Source organism: Mugil cephalus, chromosome 7, assembly GCF_022458985.1.
Source record: "Mugil cephalus isolate CIBA_MC_2020 chromosome 7, CIBA_Mcephalus_1.1, whole genome shotgun sequence".
In the NCBI taxonomy this organism is placed as follows: Eukaryota; Metazoa; Chordata; class Actinopteri; order Mugiliformes; family Mugilidae; genus Mugil; species Mugil cephalus.
Window position 1 is genome coordinate 22629483 of NC_061776.1, and position 17935 is coordinate 22647417.

At 47.5% G+C, this 17935-nt stretch overlaps 2 protein-coding genes across 2 annotated transcripts; both read right to left on the minus strand.

The window, feature by feature from the left end:
- Positions 1-360: 360 nt before the first annotated feature.
- LOC125010744 (leukocyte cell-derived chemotaxin 1-like) lies at positions 361-7600 on the minus strand. Its single transcript, XM_047589533.1, has 7 exons — positions 7440-7600; positions 7035-7175; positions 5905-6045; positions 5364-5477; positions 2469-2619; positions 1988-2091; positions 361-1297 (listed from the first exon to the last, which is right to left on the minus strand). The coding sequence occupies exons 1-7, from the start codon at positions 7509-7511 to the stop codon at positions 1073-1075; spliced, it is 948 nt and encodes a 315-aa protein (XP_047445489.1). The 5' UTR covers positions 7512-7600; the 3' UTR covers positions 361-1072.
- A 1179-nt stretch (positions 7601-8779) lies between these two features.
- LOC125011424 (protocadherin-8-like) lies at positions 8780-12789 on the minus strand. The gene is made up of 3 exons (XM_047590640.1): positions 10127-12789; positions 9774-9999; positions 8780-9671 (listed from the first exon to the last, which is right to left on the minus strand). The coding sequence occupies exons 1-3, from the start codon at positions 12581-12583 to the stop codon at positions 9319-9321; spliced, it is 3036 nt and encodes a 1011-aa protein (XP_047446596.1). The 5' UTR covers positions 12584-12789; the 3' UTR covers positions 8780-9318.
- Between the last annotated feature and the right edge of the window lie 5146 nt (positions 12790-17935).

Consider the following 17935-nt stretch of genomic DNA (forward strand, 5'->3'; position numbering starts at 1 on the left):
CTGACACACACACAAACACACCGCCCCCGTCCTTACCCCCTACCCCCGCCTCAGGCAGCTCCGCGACATCAAAAGGAGCTAAGCGCTTTGCATCGTGGGTAAGATCTGGGAGCGTGACGGCTACAGAGTCTTTAGTCTCATTAAAGAGTTCTAGAGCTGCAACTCTCACATTAAAGAACTCTGGAAACTTCTTTCTGCTCATCCCTTTGGAGCACCCACCCGACGTGACACGTCTCAGAACTCCAAAAAGTGTTTTTCAATGCGAAGGTGTTCCCAAATAAACTCGAGCGCTGTGTATTTACAAATGGAAGAGGCAGTCACGTGGTCAATGAGAGAATAAAGCGAGGTGACACTTCAGAGTTACATAAAAAAAAAGTTTATTCAGTGATATTGCACTTTGGGACGACTTCTGGAATGCAGATAAAAATACATTTTGATGAAAGCGTTTCTTTTAATGAGAGCTACTCAAAGAAAAAAAAACTGAGAAAGGGTTGCAAACAGAAATCCAAAATACTTCCCTCTAGAGCCGAGCAATAGATGCTATATAAGCCAGCTGACTGCTGTTAAAATTCCCCGTGCGTATATTTACAGGAAGCAAAGAGTGAGGACTGATTATCAGCTCTATAAATACAAGCGTACCTGCCTTTTCTATAGATAAATGGGTGCCGTCTTGCATAGTTAAAGTCACTCGTGTTGTGGCGCTGCTGGAGGCTGCGTGTCATACTGTATCTGCTCCTGACAGCGCGTCGCGCTGTAGTTCAGAAAGACCTGAATCGATCGCCGGGATGTTTTTTTTAATAAGACAGGCTGTGCAGAGTGCAGCCTCGGCATACCTTTACATGTGAGATCATGACTGTCCTAGATTCTCTGCCATGCATCTATAATATGTGGACACGGTTACTGATTCGGTTCGTTTTGTACAAATCTGTTCGGGTGCCTACAATTGACGAGAATAAGAAACCATCTGAACTTTTCTTCCCCCCTCCCCCTCCCTTGGAACACCGTTCCTTCCTTCCTTCCTTCCTTCCTTCCTTCCTGGACTCAACCATTCCTCAGGTGATCTGGGCGGGGCTTAAACCAGACCCAGAATACGTGCCACCCACCATTTGCAGGGCATGATAACTCTACAGACCACCCTGCATCCTCCGTAGTGGTACGGCCACGGGTGGTACCCTCCCAGCGGCTCGCAGATCCTCTGGCAGTGGGTGTAGCCGCGACGGCACTCGCTGCAGCACACGCCCTGGTGGTCCAGCATGGGGTCGATGTCCATGGTGCCCTGCTCACCCTCCAGACCTCTCTGAGTGGAGGGAAGAGAGGACAGCGGTCAGACCCTGTGTGGCACGCTGCCCTGTCACAGTGAACATCTTCAGCAGCAGGAAAAAGCTCATTTCAAACCAATTAAAAATGGATTTTTTTTTTTTTTTCGACAGGCAGGATCGGGAGGAGGGGGACGTTGTCAGATGTGGGTTTCTGTTGTCAAATATTTTCTTTTTTCAACGCAGTGATTGCTGTTTACCCCCCTCTGCGGTTGTCGAAAATGTGTTGGGGGATGCGTCAGCGTGAGGGGTGGGAAGGGAGGCGGATTAGGAAAAGTGGGGCCCGATATAAGGGGAGAGGATGTGAATGTATGGGTGTGTGTGTGCTTTGCAGGGCAAAGGGGCCACAGGAGAGGAGGGGGAAGAGAGGGGCGTTGTGGAATTATTCATAGAGCCTCAGCCCTGAAAGAAAAGCTTTGGACAGCCACGCACAGAAAACTCATGCGCAGAGAGCACGCCCACGCATACACTCAGATTGGCAGTGACAATCCGGGGCCGCTCCGAGTTGACCCCGGCATCTGCTGCCGCTTGTGCAGCTGCGAGAAACGCTCCTCGGGAAAAGCCTTCTCAGGTAGCCCTCCGATGTGAACGGACAGTTCTGAGCGCCGCGGCCGGGCGCGAACACGGGAGAGGGAAGGAAGGAACGCGCGGGGCCTGCTCGGGTGACTCACCTGATAGGGGTTCTCCGGGTTGAACTCTGCCTCCACGTCCTCCTCCTCCTCCCCGGCTACCTGGCGGCGCTGGCGGGGGGCGGCTCTCCTCTTCCTCTGGCCGCCTGCACACATCACAGCCTCAGCGTTTGACAGCGGACCAAATTTAGGAGCGGAGTGGCACTAATGTGCCGCAGCCCCTGATTGCGCAGCCGTTAGTCTGGCAGCATTTTGGAGTTGTCAACAGAGGCAGAGTAAAATTGTGTTTTGAGAACTTTTGACCTGCCAGCATGCTAAAAATTGTACACTCAGTAGCTCAGAGACTTCAAACAGTCTTCTGCTTTTCTGTGTTTTCTCTCTCTCTCTATGTTGTGATGTTAAATGGAGATACTTGACACCATCTGGACCCTGTCTTCTTAAGTTTCCATTCAAAAAAATGAGTTCCTTTTCCTTCTCATATGTACATTTTCAAATCTTAACCATGAGCCGTGTGATTGCTTACTGGGTGAGTAGGTGGGACGCAGCCAGAAGATTGGCAGGTCTCCACACAGGTCCTTGATCTTGTTGCTGAGGAAGGCGGAGTCAGAGACGGGCGCACCAGCCGCCACCCAGATCAGATTGTCCTCAAACTTGGCAGGCATCACCTCGTCCTCCTTCAGGGAGAAGAAGGTGAGGCCAGTGTGAAGATCACAAGAAAAACAAAAAAAAACAATACATGATCACTTAACGTGTAGTTCATGCATCCTTTAAATAGCCCACACTCTTCGCCTCGGGTCTAATCTGCATTAATGCCACTCGGTTAGTGCTGTTTATAAGAACGTAAAATCTAGCAGTAAACAGGAAGCCCTAGAGGCTTTACTGTAGATTCCCTTAGTGCAAACGTTTAGCTGCACGCGCAGTGTCAGGACTCATCAACATCTGAAGAGGAGCAAAGATTGGATGTCCTAAATTTACAGGTTCCTGCGGAAAAACTAATGAGGTTTCCAGAGTAGAGACTGTAAACATACACACTCTGTATCCACAGCCTGCAGGTAAAGAGGAATTCTGTGGGGATGATTCTGCCTAGAGGCATTTGTTCTTGAGGGCTGCACTGCACTAGCCACAGCCATGTTCAGGGAATGTTATCCTCCAACCTTTCAGAAATGCTGCTGCTGGGGCTTTTTTTTTTTTTTTTCAGCTCAAATGATTTGCTGGAGGGACAAATAGAAGCGGGGGTCCTCCTTCACTGCTCGACTGACTGATAAGAGTTTATCTGACCTACTCTCTCTGGATGGAGACGCATGTTTGTGTGCATCTGTGTGTGCTTATCCAACCCATATTTGCCATCACTCTCAATTATTGCAATTGACCAGCCTGAAGCAACCATTATAACAACGTCTCCGCGTCTCCACTCGCGCACACGCGCACACGCGCACACGCACAGTGTACAAATGATCATTTATGAGGCAAAGAGAGGCAATAACACAAACACACACAAAAGCGCAAACGTGAAATAAATGATCGTTTATGAGGCAGACAGAGGCAATAAGAGCAGCCCTGCGTGATAATTAATTGTGTTCTTTCGTGTGTGTTTGTGTTTGCGTTTGTGTCTGTGTTTGTGCTTGCGCTTGTGCGTGCATGTGAGCGTTTATGCGCATACACATTTATGAGAGTAATTCCAGTGATGTGGATTTATGTGGATGTTCAGCTTATGCACAACTAAATGATTTTAATTGTCAACCAGCTTCAATTGAGCAGTCACAAGCTGAGGCGCTGGTGTGTTTTGTGATGACACATACACACACACACACACACACACACACACACACGATACTGTATAGAGTGACTGTGTAGACCTCTGCTGTGTATTTTCTGCATGATGGGAACACGCACACATACATTAGCATCATATATATTACGACAACCAGCCAGCTTTTAATATGAATAAGAAATACTTTGCAAAAGGTTGTATTTTGTAACTAGTGGCTTAAATGAGCTGGTTAAATTCATTTCTGAGAACATTGTTTGTTTTGCCAGTTTTGAAATATCCTTTTAGCATATTTTCCTACATGCATGTGTTCTGTTATTACCTTTGTTGTTGTTAGAAGAAGACTAAGGACCAAACTCTCCATTCCCATAACATTAAAGAGCTAAATGACATCACAGTCATTACAGCAGTGCATTAAGCTAAACACTTACAACACAGTCTAACATGCTCTCTCTGACGATGCTAGCAAGCTGATGTTCTGAGGCTTAATGCTGGAGATGTTCTTTTAGTGTGTTAGCATGCCAACATTTGCTAATTAGCATATAGCAGCCATAGCTGAGACTAATGGGGATGTTGTTATGCTGCCTTCAAATGTGCCACCTCTCGTGGTATAGACAACCTCGTAAGGGGGGGTTTTTGCTAAGGTCATTTCCAGTATTTTTTTTTTTTTTTTTTACCAAGCACAGAGTAGAATTATATATTAATTTAAATATTCTCGAATTCATCATCCTCTCATCATGCCTTTGCATTTCCTTATTAGGATACCTAGATGACCTTGCTGAACTATTGGCCTAGCTTGTTTCTAGACGGCAGCATCGAGCAGCAATGTTGTCATGACTTAGAGGTAATTTCTGTTTGTGTGTATCTGTTGTGTTGTATGTCATGTTAACGACTTCATATGAATGGAGCTCTTTTACAGCCTTTTCATTTCCTACATTGCATTGCCAGCATGTTAGCTCTCTACATTGTTAGCCTCTGTGACTTGTGGTTGCAGACAATTTCTCACAGGTTACCGTCAGTGTTGCCACTTGAACGCCAAGCATTTTGTGTACACAACTTCCCATGTCGTAAGCTCACAACTTCCTTTTGAGGGCTGCATTTGACCATTAATATGGTTCGGACTGGTAGTACACAAAAAAGCCAGTGCTAAAATTGAAATAATCAGGTTTCGGTTACCTAGGGGTTATGAAGGTCTGAACATAATTTCATGGCAACCCATCCAGTAGGTTGGTATGTTTTAGCCTTGACCAGCGTGGGGAACCACCTGACAAACATTGCCATCCCTAAAGCCACAATACTGGCAAACAACTTAAATAATGAGTAGGTAAGTATTGGAAGATATGTTCCTCAACAGACAGCAGTAGGAGAACTAAACTCTTTGTTTGGGAAGTACATTAGCTTATGGTTTTTAGCATGTGTATGGGTTAGACAGATATACCTACTTTCAGTACCCAAGAGAAAATAACCAATGTGTTGGTTTGTAAAATACATAAGGAAGTTCCTACCCACTGTATACCCAAAGCCTCACAAAGGTCATAGACTTCAGGTTAGCGGTAATCCTCAACTTGTGGGATTTTAGCAGCTAATGGTGATTGATGTCAAAACTCACATGGGCTTCCAGACATTCTGCATAATACAGAATCAACCCACCAGCTCAAATGTCATTGTGTCCTTGTTCAGAGCCTCCAGGTCAGGAAGGTGAGCCTTCACCTGCGTCTTGATGAAGCACTTTTGTCCTCCAGAAAACCGGATCCCTGTAATCCCCTGGTAATATCAGGAAGGAGAGAGGAATGGCAAACAGCACACGGTGATCACATTTGTGCAATAAAAAGAATATTGAAATAAAAAAAATATATTTATAATCACAGAGACACTGTGATTAAAGGTCAGAATTTTAATAGTTAAAAAGACTAAAACTACTGCTTCACTAGTCTGATTGGCCTGATTGGGGTACTTTAATTAAAGGTCAAAAACCACCAGTCTGAAAGCAATGAAAATTGGAGGGACAATGCATCTTGACACTGATTGCCCCTAAGGGGATACCGTGTCTGCTTGTTCTTAATTTCTCCGCTGTGGTAATGAGCCAATCTCCCCACAAGGGTCTTTAACGCTCCAGCCAATCTGATTTACTTCCCCTCTGACGCTCTCAACAGCCCTCTGATATTCTTCTATCGCTTTCAACCGCACTCACAATCTCGAAATCATGGACCTCCATGGCCTCGTCGGCCCCTCTGCCGGTGCTGAACCTTTCCATGTTATTGGCTGTGTCGATCTCCATTGAACCCTCCTCCACTTTGCCATTGATGCTCATGCTGTAGTGGACGTTGTAGACCTGCACACACAGCACACATACACACAAGGTTTCAGGCTGGCATGTAAGGTATGGGAGTCTAGAGAGTCACCCCACCCCCAGCGCTCCCTCCCCCTCTTCTTCACCCTCCTCGTCCGATCTTGCACCGTGACTTTTCTTCACTTACACAATCCCTTTTTTTCTCAAATACTCTTTCAGACATACATTTATTCAAACTTGGCCAAAAGGGTACAACGCGTAGAGAACAGTGTAATATAATTGCTCTTCTACAAAGCCTCTCCCTTGTGCGTTAATAACATTTTCTCTCTTCTTATTGGGAAAAAAACATGCTCCGGAGGGTACATTTTTGCCTCTCGTCTCGTACACCTCTTGCCCCTGGAGCATCAGCCGGACCAGAGAGCCCCCTCCTCTCCACCCTGCCAGGATCCTCCACACATGCACACAACGCCTCCATTCACCAGACTCTGCCTCAGACTGAACTGTGGGAAGCGAGTGTTCAATTTATATTTTACTGTTTGCCTACATGGGAAAAGGAAAAATGCTCCTTGAAGAACTGCTTTAGTCCGCTCAGAATGGAGAATCCAAAGTACTTAAAAACATGCTGATACTACATTTAAAAAAACACTTGTTTCAACGCTGACTTCAGTTAAGGGACGTTCTTTTCATAGTGAACTGTTTCTAGCTGGCGCCACTTTAGAAAAGGAGAAAAGGAAAGGGCATCTTTTATTTCATCATGAAGCCTATTGAAAAGCCATAAAAATACAAAAATGTATTTTTTAATTATTTTTGGATCTTTTTTTTGTCTTGGAACACTGCAACCCCTGCTATGTACCATGCCTAGATAATATAACAGTTAAACTGGTACCAGTTAGTCAGTCATGTAGGCTATCTGGGGAACTTCTTCAAATGTCTTGGAGAACCATAATCAAAGGCTCTTTTTTTTCCCAGTGTAAGGTGCACCCACACAGAGAATGACAGGAATGAGCGAGTAAGTAAATGATCACCCTTACGTGTTTTTCATTGTTGTTCCAGAAGTAGAAAGCTCCGATGGCTCCCAGCAGAAGCAGAAGGGCTCCGGCGATGAGCACTGCAATCCCGGCCTTCAGGAGGCGGCCGGTGGCGGCGGGTTTCACCGTCACGGCAGAGTAGGCCTACGGTAAAACAAGCAAACCCCAAAAATGACAGCATGGTCAGATAACAACGTGATGGATAGCTAAATCATTTTGATGTTCATCAAAGATTTGAAAGCCCAATTATGTGATCGTGCAATGACGTCCAACACGGTGGCCTGTTGTGATCTAATTTGACCTTTCAGAAGTCTTTGACCCTTACTGGCCCTAAAGTATAGACAATAGTTTAGATGATAGACTTATATGGACTAAACACATGAGCTCTGCCAACCTATAGAAACTCACCGGAGGCATTAGCTGATGCAGGTCCTCAGGTCCCGCTGAAGCAATTGGTACTTTCTCTGAGCTCCCGGCCATGACTGAAACCAAACACTTGAGGAAACCACGGTCCACCAACTAAGCAACTCTCTCCCTCTCCCTCTCTCTCTCTCCCTCTCAGAGGAGGAGGAGGAGGAGGAGGAAGGACTGACCCTCCTTCTCAGACAAACGCTTTCAGTCTTGTGCCAGAACTCTGCAGTTTCAACTTCTGTGACTTTGACTACAAAGGTAAAACATAACCTCCAGTTGGTCATCACGGAATCATGAGCACTAATTTGAGACAGAAGTTTTATGCTTTCTCTCAGAAAACCATTAATGACTTTTATTCCTTTGAAGATCGTATGTGCTGCTCATGCAACTTATATGAGTGAGAGGCTGTGATCCTCTGAATCTCATATCATTAGGCTTCATAACCTTTGAAGGTAGACCAAGATCCCATCATCAAATTAGAGGATGAGGAAGGAGGTGAGGTTGTCTCCTCACATCTGCACGCATTTCTCAAAGACTCCACAGACGGCTCCGGGTCAAAGGTGACTCTGGCGGAATGTTGCGTTTTTTTTCCCCCTTCATTCCAGCAGACGTGCGCGGCAGTGTTCAAAACAGAGCTTGCTGAACGGATTTTGACATCATTCCTGAACCGACTTCCGTATCTGCGTCCAGGACAGTCGTTGATGTTATTAAAAATGCCCTGAATCCATGAATGATAATGACGGGATTACGTAAGGTATCGCACTGTGCGCACGGTGCTCACTTGGCAGATCGTCAAAAAAACATCAGGATATGAGAAAGGCAAGGACTTCTTTAAAAATGCGCACGTGTGTTTGGCTGCCTGCATCCTTACCCCCCCTTCTCACCAATAGAAGCACCCATATGTCTCCCCTATGCGCACATTTTCGGTTTTAGTAACTAATGTAGCCTAACAGAAATCTTGGTATTTATTAATACCTGTATTAACATGCACACACTCTGCAAACCAGTGCAGCTATTAAGTTAGTGAACAGTGAAATAATAACTGTGAGGCCTGTGCTCGGTATATATGAGGTGATAGAGTGATTTGCTCGGAATGCCTCGCGTCTGCTCTTGGCATCTCATCAGCGAAATCGTATTCACAGAGGGGGAAAAAAACTTAACTGACCTTCTCCGGCGGACTGCAAGGACAGAGGCTCGCTGCTGCAATAACAGCGACGCCTGTTGGCTTTTACCGGAGACTGGTCTGACTAATGCTCCTGCGAGGCACACACAAAGCATCCTGCTCACCTGCTCTCGGCTCGCACTCTCCTCGAACAAACACTTTAACTCGCATCGTGTAGAACTGTATTTCAAAGTTTATTATTTCCTCTCAGAATATTGTGATCATTAAAAAAAAACAATCTGTACAATTCATTATTATTGCATTCAAATAATTTCATACATCGTTATCAACTTGATACATTGTGGGTCACCAGCCCTCTAACCGAAAAGTACCTGGGGCCATTTTAAATAGTAGGCATGCTTAAAGATTCATAATTACAATTTATATTTACACATCTTTGCTTAATTATTACTCTTATAAAAAATAAAATCTCTCTATGTACAAATCTTGCATATGATACACTTCATGTCCAACAAAATGTCCCAGTGATTGATTGGACTTCAAATGTGGCTTTTTTTTTCTTTCTTTCTTTTTACATTAAAACAAAAAAAGAAACACACAAATATTAGGATATAAACTTATATGTGCGCACTCTCCACAACAAATAACTTCAAATAGTTACATTATTCTCATTGTCAAGGAATCATAAATTAAAATTCTGAATACACTGTACATTTCTTTGAGAGTGAGCTTCGGTGTGCGGGTTGTGCTGTTTTAGACGTCGTTGTTGGGGCAGTGTGTTGGGGTGGGCGTGTACACGGGGATGGATATGTCGCTGATCTCCTGCACCCTCACGGGTCTTGGCGGGGTGACCAGAACGTAGTCGTACTCTTTGTGCAGCACCTTCTCGTACACGCTCTGCAGCCCCACGGTTTTGGGGATGTGGGCCTGGTAGTAGTTGTCCCTGCGATTGGGGTCCCGGGGAAGCGAGGCCGTTTTGGAGAGGCTGCTGAATGAGGAGAGGGTCGGGGCGGGAGAGGGGGCTGCGTTGGCTCTCACCGCAGAGGGGCTCCAGCATCGATCTGAGTGACCCAGGACTTTACATTCACTGGTGCAAGCCCACAGAGCTGGTGAAGCGGGAGACAAGAAAGAGGAGTCAGGATCAGTCTGGTGCACACCAACTAACTCCATCTGAAATACATTTTCCTCTCTTTTTCTATTGCCCTTACCATTTTGGCCGCCCATGGGAGGAACCACTATCCCATCTTTCTTCAGGCCAGTGTCTCCGCTCACATCGCTGTCACTGTCGTTGAAGTCGCTGTCCCCCTTGCCACTGTCTTTGCCACTAAAAGCAGGGTCCCTGGCAGAGATGGTGGTGTATGAGTTCCCCTTCCAGATGGTGATGGGCCTCACAGCCTCCTTTCCGTTTCCATAGCCAGGTAGAGTGGAGTAGCCCTGTAGGGGGAGGGAAGAGAGAGACAACACACGTTATTAACGAATACACTGCAGATTACTCATTGTTGTGAGCCACCCTACACCTCCCCGCACTCCACGAGCGCAATATCCCAAAGGTTAATCTCACCTCGTGTTTATTCCCTCGTTGCTTGCTGTTGTTGTCAGAGTCATACACACAGGGCACCTCGCTGCCGTCCTCTGAGGCCGAGCACATATCGCTGCCCCCGGCATGAGCCGAGGTGAAACCTCCGGGCTGACTGCTATAGGAGTGCTCGTCAAAGCCTGCTTCTCCCGCTGTTCCGTGGAGGGGCAGGAGCGGGTTGCCCACCACGTGGTTCCTACCCCGTTCCAGCGTGCCCTTCTCCCCGTATGAGTCGCTGTCTTCTCCGCTCTTGTCCCTCTTGCGCCGGTTGCAGGTGGTGGCAATGAGGATGATGGCAAGCAGCAGGAGGGTGCAGCTCCCAGCGAGGACAACGATGATTACCACGGACAGGTCCCACTGCGCGTGCACCTCGTCCCCGTTGCCTGGCTGGTACACGGTCCTGTCGCTCGGCGGGGAGCCCGCGATGATCAGGAAGTGGAGAGTGGCGGTGGAGGTCAGCGCGGGCCTCCCGTTGTCGCTCACCGTCACGGTCAAGCTCAGCGTTTCGTCCACTTCGTGGCTCAGCACCTGGTTGAGGTAGATCTCCCCCGTGGCTTTGTTAACGGAGAACACGGAGGGCTCGCCGGTGGCCAGGCCGTAGGACAGCTCCGAGTTCACGCCTTCGTCCGCATCCCGCGCCTCCACCCTGGTGATGACGTAGCCGCTCGGCGCGTCCCGGGGCAGGAGGACCTCAGCGGAGCCGTTATTGAGAGCGGGCTGGGTGATGATAGGAGCGTTGTCATTCTGGTCCACTATCCTCACGTAGACGTTGGCGCTGCCGGACAGGGCCGGGGAACCGCCGTCACTGGCCGTGATGCGGAGCTCCAGTTGTTTCATCACTTCATAGTTGAAGCTCCGGAGCGCGTAAAGTGACCCACTGGCGGGATCCAGAGACACAAAGGTGGAAATCGGGGAACCCATAAAATAAGTGTCTGCCAGTTTGTAGCTGACCTTCCCATTTGACCCCATGTCCATGTCCCGCGCCACCACCGTGGTGATGTATGCGCCGGGTGCGTTGTTTTCCACCACGGCCACTTCATACACGGGCTTACTGAACACCGGAGCGTTGTCGTTCTCGTCTGTCAGCCTGATGGTGTACTGAGTGATGGTTCTGAAGGGAGGGGAGCCCAGGTCCTCTGCCACTACCGTCAGGTTATATTCGGGTATTTTCTCACGGTCTAGGGGGCTGGTGCTCACAATCATGAAGCTGTCCTCATACGCCTGCTGCAGCCTGAAGTGATCGTGTCCATACAGAGTACAATACACTTGCCCGTTAGCGCCAGAGTCTCTGTCCGAGGTGCTGACCAGCGCCACGAAGCTCTCTCTAGCCGCCGCCTCAGTGATGTACGCTATTCCCGCCGTGATAGAAGTCATGGGAGTGATGGAGATCTCCGGTGCGTTATCATTAACGTCCTGTACTTGCACTACAATTTTACAGATGGCCGGGCTCGGGTTCGGACCCAGGTCAGTGGCCTGGACGTCAAACTCGTACGTGTTCTTACTTTCAAAGTCAACTGGGCTCTCCAGAGTAAGTCTCCCGGTTTTCCTGTCCACTCTGAAGAGTTGTCTTATTTCTGTGGGCACCTGGTTACCGAACCCGTACACCACCTCGCCGTTTAACCCCTCGTCCGGGTCCTCTGCGTTCAGGTCCAGCAAGAGGTAGCCCACCGGTGCGTCCTCGGGCAGGTCCACGGAGAAGCTGTTCCTGTCGAACACCGGGCTATTGTCGTTGTAGTCTTTCACCTTGATGTTGATGCGCGTCGTTCCGGAGCGGGACGGGTTGCCGCCGTCCATGGCGATCAGCTCCAGCGCGTAAGAAGCCTGCGTCTCCCGGTCCAACTCCTTCATAAGCACCAGCTCCGCATATTTAACCCCGTCGGCCCTGCTGAGCACGTCGATTGAAAAGTGGCTGTTGACGGAGATCTGGTAGCTTTGGATGTAGTTCACCCCGACATCCTCATCCACGGCAAAGTCCAGCGGGATCCGCGTGCCCACCGCTGTGTTCTCGGAGATCTCCAGACTCGACTCTTTCCGGGGGAACTCGGGGGAGTTGTCGTTGATGTCCTTGACCTCCACCTCGACGTGGATGAGTTTGAACTGCTCTTTGGAGAAGCTGACCACGTCGAAAGCGATGAGGCAGTGCAGGGTGTGTTTGCAGATCCGCTCTCTGTCTATCCTTTCCCCTATGGTCAGCTGCCCGTCGCTCTCCCTCAGACGGATGAAAGACGAGTTGAACTGTTTCATCATCCTGAAATTGGTCCTGGAGCCCCCCGAGGAAGAGGGACTGGAGGAGATGTCCTTGGCCAAGTTTCCAATCACCGTCCCCGGTGCGTCTTCCTCAAATGTTTGATATTTCATCGTCTTTCCTTGTGTGACAGCAGCCAGGCTTGCCAAACAGACGCACAATAGCACCAACAGCCCGTTCCACCCTATTTCTCCCATCTTGACACCTTCTCCAAAATATTCTGAAAAACTGTCCTCAGTGCGTCCAACTTTGGGTTTTAACAAAACTCAGAAAAAAGACGTTCCTTCCGTCCTCTACTCGACTCCCCTGTGTTGCCTTTATAATATAAAGCCTGTCATAAATATTCCATATGTCTTTCAATGCGCACTAGATGCGCTCCGCTCTCTCTCTACTGGAGGTGTGCTGCTCTCTCAGCGCAAGAGGGCTGCAGTGTCTGCAGGAGGGTTTATACGGCGAGGCATGCAAATGAGCCGCACTGTGACCAATCCGCGCTTTGAGAGGGGGAGAAAAAGGGGGACTTCTGAAAGACCTCTAAACCCTGTTTAGAGATTCCTGGACTGTGCAGAGAAACTTGGCACCCAATATGTGGGCTAAACGCGGGACTTGATTTAATACAGCTATAGTTTCCGTTGCTTGTTTATGTTCCTCGGGCTGTTAAATGAGTCTGCGCACCGACACATGGGGGAGCACAGAGATGCGCAGTGTCCCTGAGCTAGAGGACAAAGCATTTGAATAGGAGAGTCTGTTCGGGATGCTTTACCTCTACAAGCTCCCTTTCAGTGTAAGGAGATTTACGCCGAAACACTGTTCGGTTGGATCCCCACGCGCGTGTCCTGTGTAACCCACGGGAGTAAAAGCAGCCTCTGGCAGACTGAGCTGTCCCAGTGACCTCTCCCCCGCTGAGAATAACTATATTTACGCAAGATTGTGAAGCGATTTGTCCTTTTCACCAACCTCAGCGCGCACGATCCACTCAACCGGACAGATGTGATTTCATATAGATAACTTCGCGTGGGACATTTCATCATCCTGAATAATGGCAGAGCCACGCGTGCTAAAGAATGTGTGTGTAACTGGTGGTAATGGCACCGCTGTAGCTCATTTTAGTCTCATTAATAAATTCTATAATTTTGCTTCTGTTCATTCATCCCTCCAGTGTGTTGTAATCCCGTAATTGTTTTCCAATCAGATCTTATCTATGTCTAGAACGGCCCTATATCCACTTAAACATTGATATTATTCTAATTCTGTCTCAGCTCAGAACGGTTCACGAGATGTCTTGTGTGCAAGAGAGGGGATCTTTAATTAAAGCCTGTGTAACGGCCCGGTTTAGCACGAGACTCTACTTGGCCTCGGCTGTCAGAACAGAAAGGCGCAGGTGAGGACGACACACACATACACAGACTCTGTATCACACGCACACACACACATACACTCAGGCAGTTACACAGGGTTCTACGAGCCCGTTACAAATGGGATTTGGCTGTAAACGCAGGGGGGATTTATCAGGATTTCAATAGTGAGATTATATCAAAGGCCTATGAAGCCCTCGTTAGTAGCGGCGGGATAATGGCATGGCAGGGCCTCCCTTTGCAGCCGTTCATGCCGGCATTGTGGCCCCTGAGCCGGTCTGTGGGGACCCTAACTCCCGCTGCCTCCATGCAGCCCTCCGCCTAACTGCAGCATAATGAGGCAAAGCCACATGTAGCCTTTGTACCATTCCTCCCCCACTTTCCCCAAGACCCGACCCTGTCTCGGCCACGACTCCTTTCATTACAGGGAGATGGGAGATGAATTACCCTGGACATCAGGGTCCCTCCTATTAAAATACATTTAGAGAGAGGCCGGGGCCCCGTCACGGCTCTTTAAGAGATTTTCCTCATTCTTCCCATTGGGCTAACTCTCCCTTTCCCTCTCCTCACCGTTAAGCCCCCTCCTCCTCCTCCTCCCCCTCACACGCACGCTCCTCGCTCTTTCAGGGGCAACACTTGCCTTGCAGTAGAAGCTAATATCACTTGGCATGTTCTATAAAGAACCCATCTGCCACAGAAAGTCACATAGAAGACACCTGAATGGACAGCATCTAGTCAAGCAGCTTGCATAGTTAGACACAGTCAGGCCTGTCCTAAACGATAAGTAGATATCACTCTGTGATTCATTAAGCATATCAATGGAAATAATAAGAAAATAAAAAAGATGGAAATACAATTCCAATCAGATACCTTTATATTGAGAGATCACTTCTTAGAGAGCTGTTAAGGACTTATTTGAGTTGTCAGGTTGGGGAAATCCATATGATTAGTCAACTTAATCTCTAAGTTATGATTACTTTAAAAAAGAAATGATGGTCGACCAAGTCAAACATCTACTGATGCTTTATCAATCTATATAAGTGCCACACGATGGACTGAAGGCCAAAAGATCCCTATAGACCAAGTGATACAAGGTGTTGGGTAGCAGAAAAACACTAATTGATGAATAGTGAATTAATTTATTTTAATATGATGCAAAACATCCTTCATTCACCCCATAGCACTGAGTCCATTCCGCCCAAACAGTATTTTTTTAGGGCTGTGTCAGAATTCTCCTGTTTATTATTCTCATTTTCTTCTCTGTGTGTACTTAGAGTCCACAGAACTCCCATCGCTCAGCATTTTCTCACACACAGAGAAGACTGGGACAGTCAAAATCAAATCACACTATATGATGTTGAGTCTCGTGGATGCGCGCGTGCATTACCAAGACTTCTTCTTTTAAACAATGCTGGACAGACTCTTGCATCACCGCCGCCTGTAGCTAGACAGACACACCTAAAAAAAAAAGAAAAAAGAATGAGTTCTTTCACGCGATCACCGTGTCAATCTCGCCCGTCTGCACGCGAGTTCAACAATAGCGGAATTAGAGAGACCCTCCGAAATCCCCTCTATTCTTCGCGGGACGTATTAGCATTTTCTTTAACATATATAAATATATCTTTACGGACTTCCCTCCCTCCCTCGCTCTGCCCCCCTTTTCTTTCTTTGCCCCAGCATTGTGTCTCCATTTGCTCTAGTGATCGCCGGTTATTTGGGGTCTGAAGCCGGTCTCCCGATCCGTGCCTCTTGTTGGGGCTTAACTCTTTCAGATGGAAATAGGCGATTTGGTCTCCTTTGTCCAGCGGATAAGCGGTGGAAGGGAAAAGAGAGAGAGAGAGAGAGAGAGAGAGAGAGAGAGAGAGAGAGCGGGAGGGTGAGAAAGCCAAGATGTGTGTGCGTGTGTTGGGGGGAGAGGGCCCCCACACAAGATGATCGATCAGAGTCCCCCACCCCCCTCACCCCACACACTCACACATCTCTCCCAGCTAACCTTTGCTTAACTCGCGTGCCATCACAAGCACCGAGTCCTAATTGGTTCCCAGCACTAATTATCCAATTATCTCCTCTCCACCAGAGCACCGCACTCCAGGACTGCCTCCTAATGGCCTCACCCTCCGCACTATTGATGAAAATGATTAGGAGTGAATGCGCCCATCAGCCCCAGAGTGCAACACTTAGGGAAACTTGTGTCACTGCCCCCCGTACGGAGGTCTTTAAGTGAGGGTACCACTTCACTCACAGAGGCTAGGTGCAGCCATTCAGGCCCTAAACACTTGTGGAAATTGAATGCATGATGGAGAGGTGTGCTGGCTAATTTGGTCCCTTTGTGCGCCACTTGAGGTAAAACATAAAGCTTTGATTTGACTCTTGCTGGCTCCAGCTCAAGAATGTGCTGTCTTGTGGTGGCGGCAACAACAATAATAATAATAATGATACATTTGGGTTTTAGGCTGCTGCAGACAAACAAGACGTTTGAAGTGTCACCATGGGCATTGCAGGTTGCTGTTATTTTTTGCTGTTTTTTCCCTCGCATTTTATAGATAAAACGATCTTCTTTACTTTGGAAACAACTGCAACATTCTCCCCGCACACACACACAGCCTAAGTGTGTTAATTTGGCACAGCCTGTTTTTTAGTGTAACCCCGTTGTGTAACCAAGTCAGTGTTGTGTTTTTGATTAGTTATTCTGAAAAGGAAGAGATGCAACATATGAGCAAAAATTTGCATTTAGGGAAGTAAAATCCAAAAGCTCCCTATAAACCTTAAAAGTTTCTCCATTAAAACTGTGTCTAATGATCATACAAGGGCACCAAAATCCATATTAGTTATTAGTGATTTAAGGGAGGATGCATAATCAGTATTTGTACTGTATTAAATGGTCTTGATGGTGGTGTTGTGCATTCTAACGGGCGACCAGTAGTCTTGCAACGATCTGAATGCAGCAGCAGGCACGGACTGGCACCAGAGTGCCACCAGATTGATAACGTCCAGTTACATTCAACATTTCTTTTACTTTCTCCCTTTCCTCTTAGTTGACTTCTACTCCGATCCATCACCTTCCAGGCCATCTGTCGTTGATAGATGCAACACTTTGAATAAATTCCTCCCGACAAACAAAACGGTTAACATCTCATGAATACAACTTTTACACCCTGCACACAGATTGTGGGGAAACTTTAGTGCCAGTGGAGTAACTAGTGCAAAGAAATCTGTCCGCGGACACTCCCTCTTCGCTTCCACTTCATTACCGGTATTGTGCTCGGGAGCGCGCAATCTGTGCGGCCGTCTCCGCCCGGCCCCGCCAGCTTTCTAATGACTTTCCGATGATGATTTAAAAGCTCGCACGGTCCTTTCATCCATTCCTACCAAACTCCTCCCACCTCCCCATCCCATTCTTCCTTTCACTGCTTTTCAGTCTCATCTGCTTTTGTCCGGAGCTGTTTCCATCACCGTGCATTCTGGGGCGGGATTCAGGAGAGGTCAGGAGGCGCGCACATAAAGATTCACACATCAGCCTTGAATAAAGGGACAATATATGGGGGAGTTATATTTTACCAGCCTTGGCCCCTGGCTCAGTCCAGTGGGAGAATCCAAGCGAAAGAATTAGAGACTTGTTTCTGCTCTGAGAATGTTTCGTGAATACAAGTTTCTCCAAATGCATCCTTTTAGAAGGCAAACAGGAACCCATAGTTTGCAAGCTAATGAAAAGCTCGGGGGCTCTGCGTGTGCACACCTGATGGTTGCACGGAGCCAGATTGTGCTGTGATTTAGATGAACAGATGGGACTGGATGAGTTAAGAGAAGCATGGAGGGAGGGAATGGCAGGCGCCTGGATATCAGTCATGTGAAGTTATGTCTCCTTACGTCTCCCCCTTGCAAGGCCCACATGCATTGGGGAAAAAAAGAAAAAAGAAAAAAAACAGCATGCAGATGAGTTGAATTTGATGTGTGGAACTGATGTGGCTGGAAGCAGGTTGGTAACCATAAGTGCCTGTGATAATCCATCAATCAATGGGACATTGTCTGAGGCTTATAGGAATCTGTTGGGAAGACTTTTCACAACCAAATGTTTCAACATGATCACGATGAGAAATATAATCGCGTAGCAGCATGACGGCATGTCTTCACAACAAAGAGGAGTTCATGGTTCCAATGTCAGCATTATGTAAGAGTATTAAAGTAAAACGTCGTAGC

Coding starts and splice junctions, on each gene's coding strand:
- LOC125011424 (XM_047590640.1), bottom strand. CDS start 12,583: ATGGGAGAAATAGGGTGGAACGGGCTGTTGGTGCTATTGTGCGTCTGT. Junction 10,000..10,126: donor AACGAGGGAATAAACACGAG/GTGAGATTAACC, acceptor CTCCCCCTACAG/GGCTACTCCACTCTACCTGG. Junction 9,672..9,773: donor TCCCATGGGCGGCCAAAATG/GTAAGGGCAATA, acceptor CCGCTTCACCAG/CTCTGTGGGCTTGCACCAGT.
- LOC125010744 (XM_047589533.1), bottom strand. CDS start 7,511: ATGGCCGGGAGCTCAGAGAAAGTACCAATTGCTTCAGCGGGACCTGAG. Junction 7,176..7,439: donor TGCATCAGCTAATGCCTCCG/GTGAGTTTCTAT, acceptor GTTTTACCGTAG/GCCTACTCTGCCGTGACGGT. Junction 2,092..2,468: donor GCGTCCCACCTACTCACCCA/GTAAGCAATCAC, acceptor TGATGTGTGCAG/GCGGCCAGAGGAAGAGGAGA.